This window comes from Pseudochaenichthys georgianus, chromosome 10 (assembly GCF_902827115.2).
Source record: "Pseudochaenichthys georgianus chromosome 10, fPseGeo1.2, whole genome shotgun sequence".
In the NCBI taxonomy this organism is placed as follows: domain Eukaryota; kingdom Metazoa; phylum Chordata; class Actinopteri; order Perciformes; family Channichthyidae; genus Pseudochaenichthys; species Pseudochaenichthys georgianus.
The window spans coordinates 23,965,825-23,988,253 of record NC_047512.1 but is presented as its reverse complement, the minus strand read 5'-3'; the positions used below and the strand labels follow the sequence as shown (position 1 = coordinate 23,988,253).

The window sequence follows — 22,429 nt, the reverse complement described above, 5'->3', positions numbered from 1 at the left end:
TGCTAAACAGGGCGGATGTTAAAGACTGATTCACTGGGCTGCACTTTTCTCTGCAGCTCTTCTTGAAGAATGCTATCTCATCCGGTTATTGGAAAACATTGTAGGAAAGTGTGCCCTTGTGCAGAAAAAGGATGTAGAGCTGAAAGATGACTATGGGTCATACATTCTCAACTGGTGAGTTCTTTCTCTGATTAAGAAGCGTTTTATGCACTCCCTTGGCGAAAAACATGCTGTAGGCAGATTTGATTGATCTCATATTCATCAGTAAGACCTGAGTCAGAGCATGACAGTGACTAAAACATTATGATAATAATTGTTTTCCTCAGATTATAGCTGATACTATGCATTTAGTCACCACTTTCCATTCCAGTGTTTTTGACAGAATATTTTTTCGACTTACTCACAAAACTTGAACACATTTATTGGTGTAAACATTTACATTCCTTCATCTTCTTGTGGCTCCACAGTTACCATCATGCTCCAGATGTGTGTGATGTTGTGTTTGCGGTCAGTTGTCTTCTCCAAATCAACATATTCCTGGCCCCCGAGAGGTCGCAACATCACCATCCACTCCTCCCAGCTGCTCTGCAGTCTGCCAGGTCCAGAGGGGCTTGCCGGGCACCCCGGAGCCCCTGGGTCTCCCGAGGCCATGGGCCCTGAGGGGCCTCCAGGGAAGGATGGCCTGGACGGGAAGGATGGAGAGAAAGGTCAAAAGGGAGATGGAGGTAGTTACTGTCTGAATCTCTCCTATCGTAATGTGAATCGTTTGGGGTTGTAGAGACCCTCAACCCTTTACAAAGATGACATAACGCAACATCTTACCGGCTTGAACCTTAATGTTGATTTACGGTTTTCTGATGATTGGGTCGGATAAAAAAGTCTTCTACAGAGACACATTACTTCTGTATGGGGTCTCAGGGATAACAGCTCTAACAGCTGTAGCAGCTAAACATTTTTATTAAAATCTGCCCTACCTATGATTGGTGTTATCAATAGTTTTTTTAATGAGAAATGGAAAGGAATATATGCAGCACATACTTTGCGTTTAACCTATTCTAGTGTTAGGAGCAGTAGGTAGCTACTAGGCAGCAGCCGGGGAGCAGTGTGGGGGTTGGATGCCTTGCTTCAGGGTACCTCGGCAGTGCCCAGGAGCTGGACTGGCATCTCTCAAAGTGCCAGTCTATAATCTGTATTTAGTCCTTTAAATAACCTGAACGTGAAGATAAGTATTAAGTCAGACTTCTGAGTTTTGTTGATACATCATGTAGTCATTGTTGTAAGTTGTAAAAATACAAAAATGTCCTCATTTGTTAGGTGATCCAGGGAGGACAGGGAACCCAGGCAAGCCAGGTGTGAATGGGCGTGAAGGTGTCATCGGCAAGGCTGGACCTCGAGGACTGAAGGGGCTGCGAGGACCACCGGGGGGTTTGGGGAAACGGGGCCCTAAAGGAGAGCTGGGTGACGTGGGCCAGCAGGGAGCTCCAGGAGGATGTAACTGTGGCAGTGCAGCTCGATCAGCCTTCTCTGTGGCGGTGACAAAGAGCTACCCCAAAGAGCGATTGCCCATCCGCTTCAACCGGATTATGCTGAATGAAGGGAATCACTACAATGCCAGCAGTGGGAAGTTTGTCTGTGCTGTCCCCGGGGTCTATTACTTCACATATGATATCACTCTGGCAAACAAGCACCTGGGCATTGGGCTGCTACACAATGGACAGTATAAGATCAGAACATTTGATGCAAACACAGGGAACCATGATGTGGCGTCTGGTTCTACTGTCCTCCAGCTGCAGCAGTCTGACCAGGTGTGGCTGCAGATCTTCTACGCAGAGCAGAACGGACTCTTTGATCCTTTCTGGACAGACAGCACCTTCACTGGCTTTCTCCTCTATGCTGACCAGGAGTATCTTAATGAGGCTGATAGAAAAGCTAATGCTAAGGATGACAGTTAATCCGGAGATATCTTTATTCAGTTTGTAATACTTGCCTTCACTTAATTTCACATGTAATGAGAATGTGAAGGGATTAGTAAGCAATGGCATGCTTCAGTGAATTGCAGTTGTTCTGACACCAGGGGGCACACAAGGGAGGAAAAGTCAGCCACAGTTGGGGAACTCCTTTAAATTATATGGAATTTGAAGCCATGGGTTTTATCAGCAGTATCATTCATCATGATGGTATTAAAACGTTTTATATTTTCCAATACCATGTGTTTCCATTCCTCTGGTACTGTCTTACAGAGGAGCTGTAAGGTTTCCACATGTTTTTTTTTCTTTTTGCACAAAAAGACAAAAAACACTTGGAAGTGAAATCATACCAGAGTTGCTATAGTATTTATGCAGTATAATGTGTTTTAATGAGCAGATGTGATGTTATGATGTCTTACGGAAGAGGATTAAGGCCTCATCATGCAAAAAACGTGGGATGTGACCAAAAGTTAAAAAAATAATTGAATTCTGACTTTAATCTCTTTTCTGAGATAAAAGTCATAATTCGGAGAAAATATTTAAATGATTAATGCATAATATTGATACAAATACTTTGAATATTTATAGGAATTTGAAAAATATAGTAATAGTATTGTATATTTATATTTGGTGTAAATACTTGTTTTTATTCTTTTTAATGTTAAAACGTTTGTAAATTTGTTATAGTCGTTGTCTTTTTGACACTTTCTTACATCTTATTTTCTTATGTTTGTTGTACGTTTGCACTTCCATACCCCAACGCAAATTCCCTTGTATGTGTAAACGTACCTGGCAATAAACTCGATTCTGATGTGTGGGTGTTTGTAGTACTGACACTCAACTCTAAAGGACTACAACTCCCATGCAGGAGGAGGGCCCTTCACGTCGAACGCATGAGCCCACCGCAACAGCAGCAGCTGGTGCAGCCGAGGACGTTACTTTGTTACCACGGAGCTACCGGAGAGAAAACGGCGAAGCAAAACCTCACGGAAAAGTGTAAACAGAGGGGGGAAAACGGCGCTACCTGACGCCTGTTGCTGGAATTGATCGGTGGCAGCTATTTTATGAACTTGCCAGCGGATTCAACCGTTGTCTTGTCGCCGAAAAAGAGAGGTGTTTCTCAAAGTTGAGCCGAAGAGGAGTTCAGGATGTCGGACTGAGACAAAGGGGTCTGGGGGGCATTCCCGTCGTACTGGTAAGTGGCACATGGAATAACCTCCGAGATGTAAAGTTCATTAGGTTGCTGTCGTGTTCGGACAAATTCTCTGTGTTTGAGCCGAGATGTTTATTTTCATCGCAGTGTGATGTGTTTTAAACAATGCGAGTGTTTATGAGCAGTTAACTTGTGTAGCATCACTCGTGGTGCTCGTAGTGTCTGAATGATAACCATAGTGTGAGATGTGGTATTTATTTCTCGCTGGAAGTGTACCACCGTGTGAAAAATGGCATTATGGAAAGGCTGCTTTGATTCCTTTGACCTACAGCGTGGTCGAGCGGGCATTTAACTGAGCCTTTTAAATTCCCGAGCAGAGAAAATGGCCTATGCGGGGAAAGAGCCCACTGCTATCGGCTTAGCAAGGTGTTCACAAACCTCATCAAAACGAATGAATTTCTCAACAATTACTATTTATTTAATCGCCCTGTTTTAGATGTCGACACAATCACCTAGTTGTTTGCATGCGATAGTCAGATGTGGGAGAAGTACTGAGATCTTGTACTTTAGTAAAAGTATCTGTACCAGAGTGTAGGAATACTCTCTTACAAGTAGAAGTCCTGCATTCAAAAATGTTACTCGAGTAAAAGTACAAAAGTATTAGCGTCAACATACAAAGTACCAAGCAGTCATTATGCAGATTGGTCCATTTCAGAATAATTTATTATATATTTGTATTATAATTATTGATGCATTAAAGTGTTTATCAAAGCTGGTAAAGCTGCAGCTAGTTTGAATGACTTGTATGGTAGCTTGTGAATGTTACTCCAGGTGTAACTAAAGTCTTATTTAAGAGTTGATTACATTTTACATTATTAATCCGAATTTGCAAAGTAACTAAAGATATATATTAAATGTTGTGGAATCAAAGTAAACGATTTACCTCTGAATTGTAGTGGAGTAGAAGAAGAAAGTTCAACAATTAAATTACTTAATTTAATGTACTTACTGACTTAACCACTGCCTATAATGAAAACATGTGTAGAATAACTTTGATTAAACTTTCCTCTCATGTGTCTGATGGTTTTCTTAGTATATAGGCTATACAGTTAGAAAGTATTAAATATGTGTATCCCTGCCACTCTCAGCCCAGCACACAACTTTATTTTTTTACACGTTTGTCTCGGCAGGTTAAACTTGATTCTTGAAGTGTCCTCTGGATGGGAAAGATGGAGAGAGAGTTGCAATGGTGGAAAGGACAGCTAGCTGCAGATATCCATCAATCGCTCCGCATCAAGGTGAGTCTATTATCATTGAGCACTACTTTATTGACTTGTTTTGTTGACAGAAGGAGCCAAACGTGTGTTTAACAAAGCTAACCTTTTACAACCAGTAATCCCATTTAGTCTGTCTAGCTTTTTTCATCTCCATAAACCTGAGGATAACAGTGTTTTGTACACCTCTGTTTTTGACAATTTTCGACCTATCTCTAAACTTCCTCTTATGTCCAAAATTCTAGAAAAAGTGGTACTGAAGCAGTTTCTTGGCATTCTTGAGGTATTCCAGTCTGGGTTTAAACCCCTCCACAGCACTGAATCTGCTCTTTTTTTTAAAGTTTGTAATGACCTGTTTTTAGCTACTGACTCTGGGAACAGTGCTGTTCTTATACTTTTAGACCTTACAGCTGCCTCGACACTGTTGATCACAGTATTCTCATTTCTCGCCTGCAGCATTCTGTGGGAATCAGTGGTACTGCTCTAGACTGGTTTAAGTCGTATCTGTCTGAAAGAAGTTTTAATGTAAACCTTGATGAATTTACTTCCTCCTCTGCTCCTCTCCCGTACGGGGTACCCCAAGGCTCCATTCTTGGGCCGATGTTATTTTCCCTGTACCTGCTTCCCCTGGGTGCTATCATTAAAACATAAGGCGTCTCATTTCATTTGTATGCAGATGACTCGCAAATCTACATGCCCCTGAAAATAAATGACCCAAACCCTCTGCAACGTCTGTCTGATTGTCTGCAGGACATCAGAGCCTGGATGGCCTTGAACTTTTTGAAAATAAATGAAAAAAAGACCGAGGTGATAATGTTTGGACCCAGTGGTGGCCCCAATGCCCCGCCTGTGCTAGATTCTCTTGTCCCATATGTGAAACCCATTGTCACAAATCTGGGTGTACGGATTGATCATGATTTCAAACTCGACAAACAGATAAATTCTGTGGTAAAATCCAGCTTTTTTCAGCTAAGAATTTTAGCAAAGGTCAAGCCTTTCCTTTCTTTTAATGACTTTGAGAAAGTAATACATGGTTTTATATCCTCCAGGTTAGACTTGCTCCAACTCTGCCTGTTTTTAAATCTCGTTTAAAAACCCACTTCTTTTCCCTGGCATTTACAAACCAAGTGACACTTGGGCTTTTACATTTGGGCTTTTATCTTACTAGTGTTTTGTGTTGTTTTTACGTCATGTAGGAGAGTTTCTCAGTCTGTGGCTTTTGATCTGGTTTCATTGTCTCGTGTTTTACATTTGTTTCATGTCCTGTCTGTTCTTTATGAATTTATGCTCTGTTTTTATACTGTTGTTGATGTACAGCACTGTTTTGAAATGTGCTATAGAAATGAAGTGGATTGGATTTATATCTTCATTAAAACAACAGACGAATAACTAAAGCTAAACGTTTAGCAACTGAATCGGCATCAGTATTAAAATCAAATGATTTGTTTTAAGTACATTTCTTTTTTCAAAGGGTAAACATGAACTGCTTCACTCAAATGTGAATATTTTTCTGTTTCTCTCTATCCTAACAAATTAAATATTCTGAGTTGAGGTTTTTGACTGTTGGTCAGACAGTGATGACATTTCTTTCAACATTTTTTTGATTAATTAAGAATTGTATCTGTAGATTTATCAGTAATGAAAATTACTACAAGCCTTTTTTAACTAATTGATGAAAAGAACATCAAGAGAGTACTTGTATGTTCACAATTTTCAGAGAGCTTAGGTAATAAATTATCGATTGAAAGAATAAATCTAGCTTCTAGCTCTGTGTGTAGATTATCAGTCTAATTAACTTTTCTTCGATGATGAAAATAATAGTTTTGTAGCCCAACATGTATGAGCCAGCCGGCCTGTTCCGCAGCAGCATCCTAGACTTATAAACCGCACAATATATTGAAAGGTGTGAAGGAAATATACTTACGTGGTCATGTTTTCTATTTAAACCTGATCTAAATTAGATTACATGGAGGAGTTAAGGCTCATTAATTTAAAATGTCTTAATTAACCTCAAGCGTGATCATATTTCTCCCATGTGTCACATTAATGGAGACATCTGTCACTCGACTGGCATCTCTGAGCCGGCACGCTGCTGCCAGCTTCGAGCTAAGGCAGATTACTGCAGATCAGGTTTAGATATCGGGTGCCTGAAAGTACTAGAGATTACATTTATGCGTAGGGCTGTATCAGATTGTGGATAGGATGTTTGTGAGCCATATATATGATTCATTCTTATACACACAGTTTACTCATGCTGGGCACTTCTGACTCAGAGTGAGACGTCAATTAGACTGAAAATCTGCACACAGAGCTGGAAACTAAACAACACACCCACTCTTTTCTCATTCTGTAATGAGAGAGAGAGTGTCAGTCTAATGTTAGGTTTGATTGCCCCATATCAGCATTTTAGTGAAATCCCAAGCGACAGGCTCAGCACAGTATATACTGTATAATGCAATACCCTCGCAAATACTGCTGAATTGAGAAATGCTTGAGACTTAAACTATTAGAGTTGATTGCTTTGCGAAGTCACCTGTAGAAGACAACATGTCTAATTGTGTCTGTGTTTTGACAAACAGTAGGTATGTTTATTTCTGCTTCTTAAGGGCAGATTTGCTGCACTTCTCTCATATACATGATATAAATTGAATGTGTTTGAATGTTTATCTATTGGTGGAACACAAAAGTTAGCCTGGTTTTGTATAGGTCTCACTATCAATATTTTTTTTCTGGCTTAATGAATTCAAGTCAACCTGGACTCTTAATGTTTTTTCATTTGGGTTTATTTGATTATAAAGAAAGTTTGCAGGGTTCCAGTTTTCTTAATACATCGCCTATTTTCCAGCTACAGCCCTAATATTGTCCTGTTTTTAAGATATCCACATTGACAAGATTGCTTGTATGCTTTACAGTGTTCAGTAAGTTGTAAGACTGGATGTGTTCAGACGTTGGTTAGCTGAAAGCTCAGTAAAATGTGCACTGGTAATAAATGGTAGAGAGCTGTGTGTAAAAAGGCCTTCACAGAGTGTTCAGGTTTCCTGCATGGCGCCTGCTCCCCCCCAGCCTCCCCCAGCCTTAATGACGCTTGCTGCAGTGCTAATGCCCTGATGTGGGAGATAGCTGTGGTGTATAGCATGTGGCAAATTATCAGACGGAGGCAGCTGTGGAATCCTTAATTATGGTGCGGGTCCCCCACAAAGGCACCTTCTCCACCCCACACAGACCCCCCTCCCCCCCCGGAGCCCCTTCAGACTCCTGCTGCCCTTGTACCCCCAGACAGACAGATGGACCAGAGGCTGAAGCATTGGGAGGAGAGCAGAGTTTGGGAAGGACTGGGTGTTTGTGGCACATGCCGGGGGTGGAGTGGATTTGGGTGGGGGAACTGTTTATTTATAGATTTGAATTTAATTGTCAGTCTGAGGATCATTGTTGTTTCGGTTACGTTCAAAATAAGTTTACTTTGCACAAACCTGACAGTGTTGGTACATTTTAGGCCTCACAGCAAATTGCATTATTTTAAGTATTGACTGTAACGTGTTTTTCTTTTGAAATATGAAGATTTAAAGCCGCGTTGTGGGCTTTTATGACAGCCTTCAGTCAGGGATGTTCCTAAACAACAGTCCTGATATCGTGTGGATGTTTTCTGCATTTCTCCTCGTGGAAAGACCCCTCACGGTTTGAACCTAAGCAGATTATTCTGGCAATCCTCAATCTCTTATTAAATCAAATCCCTTGTTTTTACACGGTCACAGAACATTTAAAAAAAAAAAAAATAGTTTTTTAATGTAAGCAGCTTAAATCAAAGAAAGTATATGCTCGGAGTTTGTACATCCACTACTTAATGTTTATTGTTTTTAACTGTGAGGCAGATTTAGAAACTGGAGCCTTTTTGCTCTGCGGCTTTCTGTTGCTGATAGTGAAGATACCTGAGGCTGATTCAATGATAATGCCCCCGAGTGTCTTCCTTCCACTTTGAAACACATGCAACTAATTGAACATGAATAGGAGATATGCTAGGGGTGAAATCTAATCCTATCTACTCTTCAACCTCTACTGGAGAAACCATGCCCCCTCCTCCCTCACACACACACTCCCTCAGACCCCTGAACTGACCCAAATTAGCTCCTCTTCTCTTCAGCAATGGTGAATTACATGGAATTTAAATGAGGATGACGCATAATCAAGAATATCTGATGGTTAACAGAGTTTTATTCTTCGCGTATTTTACACACAGCAGTTAAACCCAGTCAGCAGGGAACATGCATGGCTCACTATTATGCATATTCTTTACAACCCCCATGACTCTCCACCGCTTCCTCCTGCCCACCCTGCTCCTCTCACCCCCCATAGTTTGCATCCCCCTTCATCTCTCTTCTTTTTCTTCTACAGGAGCTGAAGCTACCGGTCTACAGAGCTCACTCTCCACAGATTGGTATGCGGCGGTACTTTGCAGACCTGTTGGCCATCCTGAGTAACCGCTACCAGCTATGTCCCACAGCGCGACACCTAGCCGTCTACCTGCTGGACCTGTTCATGGACCACTACGATGTGGCCGTCAAGCAGCTCTATGTCATCGCCCTCTCCTGTCTGCTCCTTGCAAGTAGGTCCATTTTTAAACTTCCACCTTGTCTTTCAAATCCATTTTGAATGGTTTGTTGGTTGCTATTAAATAAATGCTGAATCAAAACTCAGACATGTGTTTGAGTTGATACTGGAAACTGTATGAATCTAAACCTAAGTCTACTTCAGAAGTCACTTAACTAAGGTCATGCTTTGTGTGTGTGATCTTGAGCATTCCATTTGGACTGTTCCTGTAAATGCAGAAGAGTCCCATTTTAAGTTTGCTGCGCTAAGAGAGTTACTGTGACTGTGGTTTATGCACAGATGGCACAAGGTGAAACACTTCCTGCAACAAGGCTAATTTGAGATACGCTCAAGAGACCGCTGCAGCTTTTTTTCCTTCCAGCTACACTTTTCAAACTGATCTGATAGCCTGCGTCGCCAGTTTACTGTAGCTGTTGGTTAAAAACAAACAACAAGGTTTCCATTGCAGTGGGATGAGTGTTTGAGGACAATAACATGCCTGCGGCAGCTGCTGTTACTCAAGCTGCCAGCTAGTCGGTTTGATATGAACTAGTATCACACCTGCCAAGGTCCTCTAATCAAAGGTGTGATTTATTTTTTCCTTTCGTCATTGTAAAATGTGATTTGTTGCAGAGAACCACCTATCCGCAATCCTCATATAAATGCATTTTTTTCCTTAGGCTGATTCTCTAATGAAACTTTAATTTGTATTCAGCCTTTTTTTCATACCTTAAGGATAAGTATTACTTGGTGGCAGTAATGAACAGGTATAGCCGAAGCCTGATGTAGCTATTTCCTCTGTCATACAGCCCTATTGTTGTACAAGAGCTACGATGACTGTGTAGCACAATATTACTGGATAAACGTGGGCTCTGTAGTTTATTTTGACTTATGACACATACACTCTGGCTTCCCCAAAAACCTGAACGCCTCATTTGAATTCATCTGGGACTTGATGTCATAGACAAATTAACAGTTTCTTCCTGTTTGAGTTATGTTTGTTTAAAACTACGGTAAGCTGTTTCAAAAGATGACGGCACCTTAAAGAAAAGGCTAGCAGTCTTCAGTTGTAACTAAATGTATTGAGCTGGAGGATAGGGAAGTATTTTTTAAGAAACCCGCATTATCATTCAAATGTCATACTTGTTGATTACACTGTTTCCGATTTAAAGCAATCCTTCCTTAGACTGTTAACCGGTTGATGTGAGACCTTTGCATGTCTCTTTCATTCTCAAGCGGCCCGTGTTTCTGCAGAAGTGATGCCAACATGCTTCTCTGCTGTGAAATGTAAAACTGTGTCTTTGTGTGTGTTTTGTGTAAAGCAGGCATGGTAATCATTCTCCCCCGCTGATGCGTGGTTCAGGTTGTGTGGTAGTTATTAGTGTCTCTGTGTCTGTCTTGTGATTAACAGACTGTGAGGTTTTCTGTACATTAGTGCAGCCCTTGGCATCATGGGTAATTAGACTAATGATGCCGTCAAAGTGGGAGTCTGGAAAAGGGCCCGCTCACTTGGGAGCGCTCAGTGTATGCGTGTGTGTGAAGTCGCACACAGGCCATCTTTGCAATCAGAGCAGTCTCTTTGGTGCAATACATTTGAATACGACACTTGAAAGAGGTTTTTTATTTAAAAGCTATCATGAGAATCCAAAAATAGCTTTGAGAGATGGCTGTTGAAGTTAAATAAATATTATCACGCCAACCTGGACAGAGGTGCTTCTCCTGTCCTTCAATAGATGAATCTGGTTTTATACGGAGTCTTTTGATTGTGGCTCTCGGGTAGTGAGACTCTCTTCTCTCTGCTCTCCTGCCTCTGACTCCTGCTCGACTTTGGGGAGTCTCAGCCGTGATTGATGATGGCTTGAAAGGGCGTTTGAATCAAAGTTGTCTTGGTTTTCTTTTCTGTCCTGAGGTACTTTGGAATCTGGCCTAGTTATTGAACAGCCTCCCCAGGTCCCACTGCCTGCCGTTGACAGCCACTTACATTGTCTTTCTTTCAAATGTTCCGGCTTCCGCACTCGGTTAATTAATCGCTACTTCTTTTGTCCTTCTCAGCAGTCAATGCTTAATCCTGTTACTCTTTTGTGTCTATATGTTTTGAGGGTGCTTGAGTGTGCATGTGTTTGTTCATGGATGAGCTCTTCATTAGCAGGAGTGAGTTTATGGTCAGTTTTATTAACTGTTGGGATCCTAGTTAGAGACCTTACTTAATTCCAGAAAATCCAATTGCTCCACGAAACCAGAATACTGGGGCATATTAATGTGGATATCAGGGAAGACAATTTGAGTATACTCTGCATATTTCTATTTAAAAAATCGTCCCGCATACCCAAACCTACATTTCTATTGTGTTACATTCCATGAAGTCCTGCCGTGCTCACATCAGTCTTCCTGACAGGACTCGGTCCCTGAAGTCAGAGCTCTGCATACTGCAGCTATTTGTTATGGTAAATGACATCACAGATGGGCCTCTGTTGCCAGCTAGTATACATTGTCCCAAGGTTTAACTCTGTCTATTTATATATTTTGTTTGTTGTTTGGCTCTTTGTTATGATCATTGGATGCTTGGTGTATATCTCATCGCAAGGTTATATTGAAACTGGATTTAATCTACTTTGTTCAAAGGACTTGATTCAGTAAAGGGTCTCTAAAGGAAACGAAAAAAGAGCATCCTGCATGTGGAACGCACAAGAAGCTCAATGATATGGACTACACAGTGCACTCAGACAGGCCTCAGAGCCCGGGGGCGGGGAGGAGCTGAGGGGCACCTGCCATATGCTCTCCGAGTCAGGCCTCAAACAAAAGCCCGTCAATGCAAGCAGGACAGCCAGCCAGACCATTCGCAGAGAGGGGGAGGGGAGCTGAGGTTGTTTGTATGGAGGAGATTTGCTCTAAGCTAACGTTGCTAAATTAGTAGTTGTCGCTGTGGCAACCTTGTGATAATCATTTTGTTGTTTATCTACTTGAGATTCATATTGACGTGTTATTCACTAGAGATTGTCCCACAAAAGGGTACTGCTTTACTGCCACATTCAACCGACAGGGCTCTGGCGTCCTTTTACCTTTGGCTGCTGGCTCCGTTTCCTCTTGGTTCTCTCACCTTGTCAGGGACAGGCAGAGCGAACCAGTCCTGGGACAGGGCGGCCAGTAAAAGCAGCCCCACATCCCTGGGGGGTTGGGAAACGAATGGAGCTGTACTTCAAAGGCAGGTCGGCTGCTGATGTTAAACAGGGTAGAAAGGGAGAGAGAGGTGGTGGCCTGCAAAATGGGACATGTTAGAACTGAACCACCCAGCAGGGGGCCCTGAATTGTAGATGAATGGGGAATCCACCTCCCCTTTACCCCCTCTCAGAGGTTTGACAATAATTCTGATTGAACTCTTGTCATGTGGGGATCTCATAATTAAAGGAATTATGTAAAAATGTACAGATGGACTTAAAAAAGTTAATATTATTCATTGTAATCACACACCAGTTCACCGTGGTGTTCATCTGAGTGATTCTGTGTGATTATAATCCACAATCACAAGTCATATTTCGTAGTTGTGTCATGCCTGAGGGTCTTTTTGCCCATACCCCCAAAACACACCACACATACTCACACACACATCATTGCTGTGGGCTGAGTTAAGATTCTCCTAAATCACCCAGGCATGTGCATCAGGGGTCAAGGGTCGGCCCGGGCCTACATTGTGAGAGGTCCCGGGGCCAGGGGTGGCCACACGGAATTCTGTGACGAAGCTGTGACCAATTTCATTGACCCAATGAAAAATGAACCTGCAATTAAAAGGAGTTTCAGCAGAAGAGGAAATTCCTTGAATTCACTTTCAGGTCGAGGAGAAAAGATGAAATTGGAGAGGAACATTTCAATAAATTATAACAAAAGGAAGCATGGAAAAAATGTTGAAACATAAATTCACATGTTTTTTTATTTATTTTTAAAATATAGGATTAATGTGTAGCTCAGCTGCAATGTCCCCACTATGAGTCTTGTATGATGTCAATTATTCCCATTTTCTTCCGGTTTCGCTGTGTCAGTTTTTCCATTAAGAAATGTTCAACATTTACTAGCCTCCAGCTCTGTGTTGCAGGGAAATGAAAACGACTGTAAAAGCCTAACATTTATTGTAGTGGCCCTAGTTTAACTTTTTGAAAGGGTGACCAAAATGGACGAATGAAGCGCAACAGAAACAGAGTTCTTTGTCTCAGTGTGAGAATACAGCTCTCAGGTTTCCTAGCAGCCTCCATTACTCAAAACCCCTCTGCCCCTCCTCCTCCTCAAACAGCACACCTGGGAGGGACCCTTACCTCTCCCTAACCCCTGACTCCTAACTTCTCCCTGTTCCCTTGACCTTTCTCTTCACCTACATCACCTGCGGGTGCCCGGAGCGAGGATAGGTGTCCTCTAGTCGCAGAGTATTCAAAGGTAGTTTGTGTTGATGAAAAGGAAGGCAGTTTTTTCTCCGTTAGCAGTGTCTCTTTCTTGCTCGCGTACTTAAGATATGATCATTTAGCCCCCTGCATTCCAGGTAGGCTGCACTCAGAGGAGAGGAATGCACCGTGTCTCTCGGGCCACATCCACACTGACTACCAGAACAAAGGGCTGCATTTGGGTTGTTGCTACATAATACCAACGAGAAGATGACGTCCAGTTTAATGACTAAACCGTAAGCACTGAATCAGGGTTTGTTAATGTTTGATGTGCCGTAATCCTACAAACAAAATAAACAGTTTGATGCTCTTTTTTCTCAGCACTTTTATCTAACTTTCTGTTATCTAACTTTCTGTTGTGCTGCAGATAAAGGCGAACCAGAATCAACTTTGGTGCCCTGTGTTGTTTTGCTGGAGCCCACCCATGCTGTGCCAACTCATTGAAAGGAATGAGACCACAGTCTTGTCACACAGGCTGTGATAAACACATGAGTCCGTTTTCTTTTTAACAGTAGTTCAAACCGCTTTGTGGCTCTCATCCTACTGTACTCCTGTAGGTCCCTCTGAAGTGGCTTTGTGTTCTTTTTTCAAAGCTTTCGGGCATCGTGTGTCTCATGTGCCGGGTCACCCTCTGTAGTAAACCAGAGGAGTAATCACAGAGCACAATGAGGAGATTGACTTGCACGGTGTCTCTCTTAAGATCAAAGCGGCTGGGGTTGTGTGGAGATTGGGGAGCATTGATGGCGTTTTATGGCAGCATCTGTGTGGACATAGCAGACTAGCAGCAGACAGGTCCAGAGGATATGAGGGTGAGAGAATGGGGCGAGTGTGGACTGGGCTGTGGAGGGAGCCCTGATGGCCGTAATCAGCGCCGTTTCATTCTGCTTCCTGTTCTGGTGGGGAGATCTCATTATTGCCTCTCTGCTAATTACCCCTCTGGCCGGTTAGGCTGCCCCCCCTTCATGCTCTCTCAACCTTTCCCTGTCTCCATCTCTCCCCTGCTTAATGGTGGGTCGCAACATCAGTGGTAAAACTCGCACTCTATAGGAAGACGACCCTCAGACATGATGAAGTAAATGAGGTCCTTGAAAGACGCTGCACACAGTTGTTGATTGAAGGACTTCTAACTGCAGCTCGGAAAGCCAATACAGCCCTTATTTTTAATGTTTCATTGCCATGGATCCAGATTAGAGGCTAATATTTACCCTAACAGAAGGGTTGTTGTACTGGATGCATATTTTGACAAAGCATAACTTAATAGTCCTACCGAGTGGATATAATTCCTAGAAACTCTGAAACAACAGCTAGCCAGCAACGATAAAGTAAGATAACAACTCAAGAATACCCAACAACAAAAAAAGCAGATATTTAATGTCTCAAAAGGAGTAGAATGAATTTAACACAATCATGTCTCTTTTTGAAGTATTTTATTATTAAACTTAAAGGTGGGGTAGGTAAGTTTGAGAAACCGGCTCGAGATTGCTAGAATTTGAAAATACACAACCGGAGAAAATCTGCCACTTCCTTATAGAGCCCCTCCTCCAACACACACGAACGCGCACATGACCAATGAGGGCACGAGATAAGTTTGTGTCCCGATGGAAGGCTGACAGGCAGGTAGGCCATCCAATCCATTTAGCCGGCCCGGCTAAACGGATTGTACTTTTTACAGTATTACGGCTTCTACAGATACATTTTTTTTATGGATTTTTTGTCAAAGCACTTAAGATATTCTTTGCTATCGGATGTTAAGAGCATTCCATAGAATATAACAAAAAGTGTATCTCGAGCCGGTTTCTGAAACTTACCTACCCCACCTTTAAGGTAAATAATCGAAGTTTGTATGTCATACTCCATACCCGATTACTTGATTACCAGAATAAAACAAAAGAAACCACAAATAAAAAAATAAAACTACATATCCTGCACCGTCTTCAAAAAACAAAAGTTGTTAAACGCTGTAAATGTTTTGATTTCCTCACTTGAGTTGGTCCATAAATGAACCCATTTAAATGTTCTACAATGACACTTTGCTTTAGTCTAAGCTGATTGTTTGTTTTGCATACAAAGTGTCTCTTATTTGAATACCTTTGGCTAGTGATTGTTGTTTAGCTCTCTACATGATTTGAACCGTTTCGTAAACCAAATGTATACATTTTAGCACAATTATGTCACAATGACGGCCTCAAATAACCATCACTGGCTGCAATGAGTCTCCACGTCGTCCTTCTCAAAGCGAGTGTAGCTAAAGCACATGCTTGAGAGGGAAGTCTGTATCAGAGTAACCTGATACCCCCTCGCCCTCATTCTTAAGTTTGAGCAGAGGAGGCCTGTGGGATTAAAGGCAGAGTCACCCCTCTCCATTGGTCACACGGACCCCCTAGGCCTCAGGGCTGTTGCCATGGAGAAGAGGATATCGTGGGGTGGGGTTCACTGTAATGCTACGCTGCAAAGTCTTTGAGGATATGGAGTGGGTGAGAGAGACAGAAATATGGGGGATCTGGCTGAATGTTTGTTTTTCATAGAAAGCATTAGGCTTGTTTAATCCACAGTTGGTGCTCCACACTCTGCAAGCCGGTAGCGATGTTTCCTGAGAGCGTTATAGCTTAGCGCTACAGCCAGATGTTCAGCAATCGTCAGCTTAATTGCTAATGCTAAGCAGGCTCTTGTTATGTTTTGTTGCGCAGCCTGTAGCTACATGATGATTATATTTGATACTGAAAGGAACAAAGAACTATCATCACCTCATATCAAAACATGAAGATATAATGACCGAGAGTCTGGGCAGTTGTCCCTTTTACTTTTTCACATCCTTGTTAGTGTGACTATTTTGGCTATGATTTGCAAAAAGAGGATCTTACCAATTAAATATTCATATAAAACATATAATATGTTATATCTTAATTTTCAGTTAATCTATATGGATTTTTCTTTCATTTTAAAGACCTAATGGAGAAAAAGCTGTTCTTACGTTTGAGGAGCTGAATGTGTTTTCTATTATTAGTTTATGATTCGTTGAAAATGATGAATTGATTATAAATTGTTGCAGACTACTCCTCTGTTCTGTTGCCGTCCATCTTTCATGTGTAGTCTATCTTCGTGTCACTTTGAAACCAATGCTTGTACACAAATTGCACTAAACGGTGTTCAGTGACCTGACTGCATCTCTTTCGTTCTCTGCAGGTAAATTTGAGGAGAAGGAAGACCGGGTTCCCAAACTGGAGCAGCTGAACTCTCTGGGCTTTATGTGCAGCCTGAACCTGGTGCTCAACAAGAAGGATCTCATCAAAATGGAGCTTCTGCTGCTCGAGACCTTTGGCTGGAACCTGTGCATGCCCACACCCGCCCACTTTATTGACTACTACCTCCACGCCTCGGTGCAGGAGGGCGACCTGTACAACGGCTGGCCGCTCTCCTCCCTCTCCAAGACCAAGGCGTTCATGGACAAATACACTCACTACTTTCTGGAGGTCTCGCTGCAAGGTGGGTGTAAAAGGACAAAGGATCAAGCCTTGTTTCTTTCAGAGGTGTTTGATTAATTAGCTTGTAGAACTATTTTCTGATCCTTATTGTCTATTGTCTTTTTTTTTTTTAGACCACGCCTTTCTAAGTTTCCGACCATCCCAGGTTGCTGCTGCATGTGTGGCAGCATCTCGTATTTGCCTTCAGATTTCTCCAAGCTGGACGACTGCTCTGCATCTACTAACAGGCTACACTTGGGAACACCTCACCCAGTGCATCGAGCTCATGCTGCTGTAAGACACACACACACACATACATACATACACACACACATACATACATACATACATACATACATACATACACACACACACACACACACACACACACACACACACACACACACACACACACACACACACACACACACACACACACACACACACACACACACACACACACACACACACACACACACACACACACACACACACACACACACACACACACCCCCAAAAGAAAGCAAAAGGTCTCATAGAAAGCGAGTCTGGCAGTCTTTTCAGGGCCCCTATCCTTGTTCATTTTTAGTTGCCATGGTTTTGGATTACAGGGTGCCTGTGTTTTTTAAACAGTCAAGGCTTATAATGTTTTTGTTCATCAGGTTAAGCCTGTCCACCTTTCTGGTAGCCTTAGTGTCATTTAACAACTGTCATTAAATTGCACACTTCTTGGTTGGCAGCTGTGTGCATTTATTTGTGTGCATATTCTGGGTTAGTGTAATTGTTGGCACATGTTCACACTAAATTGTGGAGGATTACAAATGGTTGGTAGAGACCAATCTCTACCCCATAAATGGATTTGTAGCCATTTGTTCTGGAAAATCTTCTACCCAGGTTGTTCTCTACAACAGCAATGCAAGGATGGTTTAAGTTATAATTAAATTGATTCATCCAAATTCCTGTTTGTCAAGTCACTTGAACCACAGAAATAAGTGTGGATGAAGCGTTAACTATTAGCCAGTGTTTCGCTAGCTTTACCCAAGCTAACTTAAGCTGTGAAAAGATTGTGAAAATGTGGCTTTACTTAGTCATGTTAGCTTCTTAAAGACATTGCATTATAAATAGGCAACAGGAAAGAAGAGAGCTGGTTGAGGTTTGCTCAACTATTATTGGAGCACAGAGCAAAAAGATTCCATTCTTCCATATTTGCTGAGTCATTTCTCATCTGTCTTCTTCCCTTCACACAGTGCTCATGACAATGACGTGAAGGAGGCCAACAAGACCAAATCCACTCCTCCTCACCGGCCCTCCTCCCTGCAGTCTCAGCCTCAGACCTCTCACCTCTCCCCAATGTCAGCCATCCAGAGGCCAGCCTCCTCCTCCACCTCCTCCTCCACCTCCTCCACACCACAGCTGCTCTTTCAGCCGGACAGTTTCGCACACCTTACCCAGCATTCCCCGTCCCTGTCCCAGCTGCAGGCGCTGGCTGACTCCCAGGCTCTGGGGCCCATGGTGAACATGTCTCAGGACTTCCTTCAGAGCCACAGGATGGGCCTCCTCACTGGGGCTTCTTCCATGACTCCTGGGGGGGGGTTCCCCTCATACCCAAGCTTGACCTCAGGCCTTCAGCCAGGGGCCCGCGCTCTGCCGCTCCAGGGCCCCATTTCTGTGCAGATGGCCCTAGCTGGAGAGCCACGCCACTGTCTGAGTATGGCCTACAGCGGGGGCTACCTGGGGTCCCATCACACTTTCACAGCCGGCTGCTTTGACAGGTGACGCCAGGAGACGGAGAGGGAACACAAATCCATGCGGGACTGCACTGCTATGTTTCCGAGCCAGTTCCCCACCCCAAAATATCCTTTTGCAGACCTCCTCTCTCTCTCCGTCAGCTCCGCTACACCTTCAGCTTGTCCAACCCCCTCGTCCCAAACACAGAGACGCCTCAAACGCAAGCAGAGGTCCAAATGCAAGACAGACCCTGTGGAAATCATCACACTGACGTGACAAATGCTCCGCCATCGTGAAATACAGAGGCATTGCAAAGATGCTGTTTCCATTCTCTGAACTGGTTTAAAAAATCAACGTTATTATGAGACTGTCATCACTGTGAATGAGATGAAAGCAGCAGTGTGATCCAACACCCACCTCGTTCAGTGCCTGTTCTCAGTCATGTGATAGCTGAGCCATTTTTAGAGGAACACGGAACACAAAGCATCTGTGATAAGGATATCTTGCTGCTTGAAATTATTGTTTTTAATTTCTAATCCCAAAAATGTAACATGTTGGACAGGGAGAATTAGGCAGGTGTTTAATTTTTTCTTGAGCCACCATTTCAGAGAGAGAAAAACAGTGACCGGGAACATCGATCCGACTCCTGTAGTCTCTGTTAGAGATGAAGGGCCCCTCTGGGTATTCCTCACAGCATTAGCCCTCGGAGGAGTCGAGGAATTCATTGCTTTGAGCACAGCAGGTGAAGTCCGCAGCATCTGCAGTGTTTCCTCTTTACTCCTCTTGCTGTCCTTGGCGTCTCTCCCACCTCCAAAGTCCAGCCTTGTGGCAGAGCGGACACTCATCCAGGTGAAACTGTGTCTCTCTGGAACCTCCAGGCTTTGTCATACTAAAGTTTTAATGTTGGTGTCTCTGCACCGCTCAAAGAATATAACACAAAATGATGTGACTGGACCAGAAGGAGCCGTGGACGTTGTTCGTGTTTTGTAAATAAGAATTGCTGCTGCCTTCTCGTGAACTGTTGGTTCTGTGTCTGTGTTAATGACTCCGATGTTTACATGAACCACTAATTATCAGGGACTTGAACAAGATTACTTGAATATGATGCCATTGAAACATGCCATAGCTTTTATTTATGATCATTATTTCTCTCGATTTCCATTTGTGTTTGATATAGTGTAGCTTTTCTTTTACCATCTTAGAAACACACCATTGATTAATTATAGCTTTCTTTGTACCTGTTCATAGAAACGGTTTATTCCGGCTCAGGTTTCAAGGCCGAAACAAGCAGCCTTCCCATCATCCTGTGCTCTTATGCTTTAAAGTGGATGCTAGTGCAGCATCTGTGGGGGCTGGAATAATCCCCTTCTTCATCACTGGACCATTCTCTGCTGTGTAGTCGGTAACTGAATGCATGAAGCAGTCTGTTTGCTTCGCGGTGGAACAACCTCATGGTCACTGGTTTCACACATCTGTGGGCAGTCCAAGGTAATTGCCTCCAAGACTTCTGAAGCTGCAATCCCCAATCTTCCACTTCCTGTTAACGTATAAACACATCCAGATTGCCAGTTTCGATCACATGGGTTTCCCACTGGTTACCATGGTAATGCCTTAAACGACGGCGGGCCTCGCGCTTTGGGATGTTGTTAAACTAATTTGGGTATGTAAGGAATGATTATTTTCTTGATAACATACAAAACACTTTGAAGAAATTGTAAAAGATAACAGCGTTAAGTTCCCACAGCGCTCATGTTTTTTCTAATTAAATGGCCTGCTTTATTTGACCTGCTGGCAAATAAATGTTCAGCTCCTGATCACTTAGGATGAAGAAAAGCATCACATTTGTGAAGCTGGGGATGCAGAAGAGGTTTTTTGCCTAAACAAAATGACAAAACCGATAGCTTTTCTCTCTTTCGAATGATAAATGAAGCCCGTGATCTCTGCAGCTCGACTGAAGACCCTCAGATGTTGACTGAAAAACGTTGTGGTGGACAGAGGCCATCTTACCGTGTCGTGCCTTGTCCTGAGCAGCTGCTGTGCTTGAGCTGTGAGTCTTAAATCCATACTCAGAGAAGCATTTCTCAGATAACACTACATGAAGCCTTCTGAAACTACAATAATCAACTCATATTTACAGCTTTTTCTTCCCACCCCTGAGTAAACAACCTGTTCATTTGCTTTCCGGTGATATGAGCTAAGATACTATGCCTTTGTTTTAACTTTTTATGTACAGTTTTGTTATATTTTTTACATTCCTTTTTTCAGTGTATTTTAGTTAAAGCTTTTTGTGATCCTCCCGATGAATGCCGCTGGTGTGAACTAGATTTTGTTTTTAGAGTACAACTTGCTCTTTTCCTCATTATTCATGAGCAACTTCTCACTGAGGTGTCAAAGGTGCAATATGATGTTTTTCTGTTTAAACTGACCACAGCCATCACTGTCTCGTGTACACCACTGGTTCATCTTTTGTAACTTATTTTTGATAATTGTGTGATTTGAGCTGCTGCAGCTTCATCTCCTTCACAGGTGCAGTGGGCTCTGAACACAATGAATATGTTGCATATTGCAGCCACTTCCGTTGAGTGATAGATATTACTAAATGCTTTTGTCTTTTAGCTAGAGATGCAGTTGTTCCTCCTGTGAAAGGTGCTGATGTCTCTCACACCAAACAACACTTGTCTAATGTGATAGTAATGAAAACACAAACTTCCAATTTATATTTTTGTATTATTTTGTACCAATATGTAGCTTTGGTGTATGTGACACCGAAGGATAGAAGGATTTATTTTATCATGATGTGCCACGGAAAAATAAACAAAAGTGAACTGAGTGTCTGAAAACTCATCTCTTTCGACTCCACTTCGAGCGATAGAACTATTAACAAAGCACTTATATACTAATAAAGGGCTGGCTTATCTAAAGCCAGTTGAGTAGCACTTGAAATGTGTTTGCTCTATGAAGCCTTATGTAATTATATGATTCGGTTTTCTTCAAGTTTGTATTTTGTTGGTCGAACGCACTTATTGTAAGTCGCTTTGGATAAAAGCGTCAGGTAAATGCAATGCAATGTAATGAAGGGTGTGTATCTTCTTCACTGACGATAGATAGTGGGGGATAGTTTCCCCTGCACTGCTCCGATTGGTTCAGGGGAAAGACAATGCAGCAGCTCCAGTGATAAACCCCGCTTGCTTTACACAACCCTGCAGCTGTGACCACATGCTGTCAATGCAACACATCTGTCGTCCAAACAGCACTACACCAGTACGGCCAGTCGTGAACTGTAACTAATGGCGCGTTTCCACTGCAGGCCTCGCTCGGTTTGGTTAGGCCTTATTAGGCCCGGCTCACTTTAATGCTGCGCTTCCATTACAGTTTAGGAACTGGGGTAGTTACTATAGTAACGCAGTGTAGGCGGAGCCGTGACGTCATCTTCAATGAGAGCCCCAGAAAAACAACACAGCCGTTAGCTCTTAGCACTCAGAGCTCACAGCTCCTCATATCTGTTCAGAAACTAGACAAAAGTTAAACAAGTACAAACCATAGACTGCCTGTGTCATGGCGAATACAGTCGCTGGTTTATTTATGTCTGTATAGGCCGTTGTTGTGAGTGTGGACGGTCGGAGCATATAACATTAGCCTAGCCAAGCTCCATTTAGAAAACACGCATTTTAAAAGGGTTGTTCGCCTGCCGTCTGTCTGCAGACTTGTCAAAGCATTAATTCATGGTTTTTACTAACCTGTATCAGTATGTTGTTACTTCGGCATCATTTTGAAACGTGTATTACAATTTAAATCACGGTCAAATATGTTCATCTTGTTGTAGTTGTAGCCCCCT

General features: G+C 42.6%; 2 protein-coding genes across 2 annotated transcripts; both read left to right on the top strand.

Moving 5' to 3' along the window:
• Positions 1-82: 82 nt before the first annotated feature.
• c1qtnf2 (C1q and TNF related 2) lies at positions 83-2,509 on the top strand. The gene is made up of 3 exons (XM_034093474.2): positions 83-174; positions 468-725; positions 1,315-2,509. The coding sequence occupies exons 1-3, from the start codon at positions 147-149 to the stop codon at positions 1,950-1,952; spliced, it is 924 nt and encodes a 307-aa protein (XP_033949365.1). The 5' UTR covers positions 83-146; the 3' UTR covers positions 1,953-2,509.
• A 318-nt stretch (positions 2,510-2,827) lies between these two features.
• ccnjl (cyclin J-like) lies at positions 2,828-21,424 on the top strand. Its single transcript, XM_034093567.1, has 6 exons — positions 2,828-3,162; positions 4,311-4,418; positions 8,784-8,994; positions 16,589-16,888; positions 17,001-17,160; positions 18,114-21,424. The coding sequence occupies exons 2-6, from the start codon at positions 4,341-4,343 to the stop codon at positions 18,640-18,642; spliced, it is 1,278 nt and encodes a 425-aa protein (XP_033949458.1). The 5' UTR covers positions 2,828-3,162; positions 4,311-4,340; the 3' UTR covers positions 18,643-21,424.
• Positions 21,425-22,429: the final 1,005 nt, after the last annotated feature.

Bases quoted from the DNA above. Each gene is read 5' to 3' on its own strand.
- ccnjl (XM_034093567.1), top strand. From the start codon at position 4,341: ATGGGAAAGATGGAGAGAGAGTTGCAATGGTGGAAAGGACAGCTAGCT. The intron at 8,995-16,588 runs GTAGGTCCATTT...CGTTCTCTGCAG, and splicing joins CTCCTGTCTGCTCCTTGCAA to GTAAATTTGAGGAGAAGGAA. The intron at 16,889-17,000 runs GTGGGTGTAAAA...TTTTTTTTTTAG, and splicing joins TCTGGAGGTCTCGCTGCAAG to ACCACGCCTTTCTAAGTTTC.
- c1qtnf2 (XM_034093474.2), top strand. From the start codon at position 147: ATGACTATGGGTCATACATTCTCAACTG. The intron at 175-467 runs GTGAGTTCTTTC...GTGGCTCCACAG, and splicing joins GGGTCATACATTCTCAACTG to TTACCATCATGCTCCAGATG. The intron at 726-1,314 runs GTAGTTACTGTC...CTCATTTGTTAG, and splicing joins AGGTCAAAAGGGAGATGGAG to GTGATCCAGGGAGGACAGGG.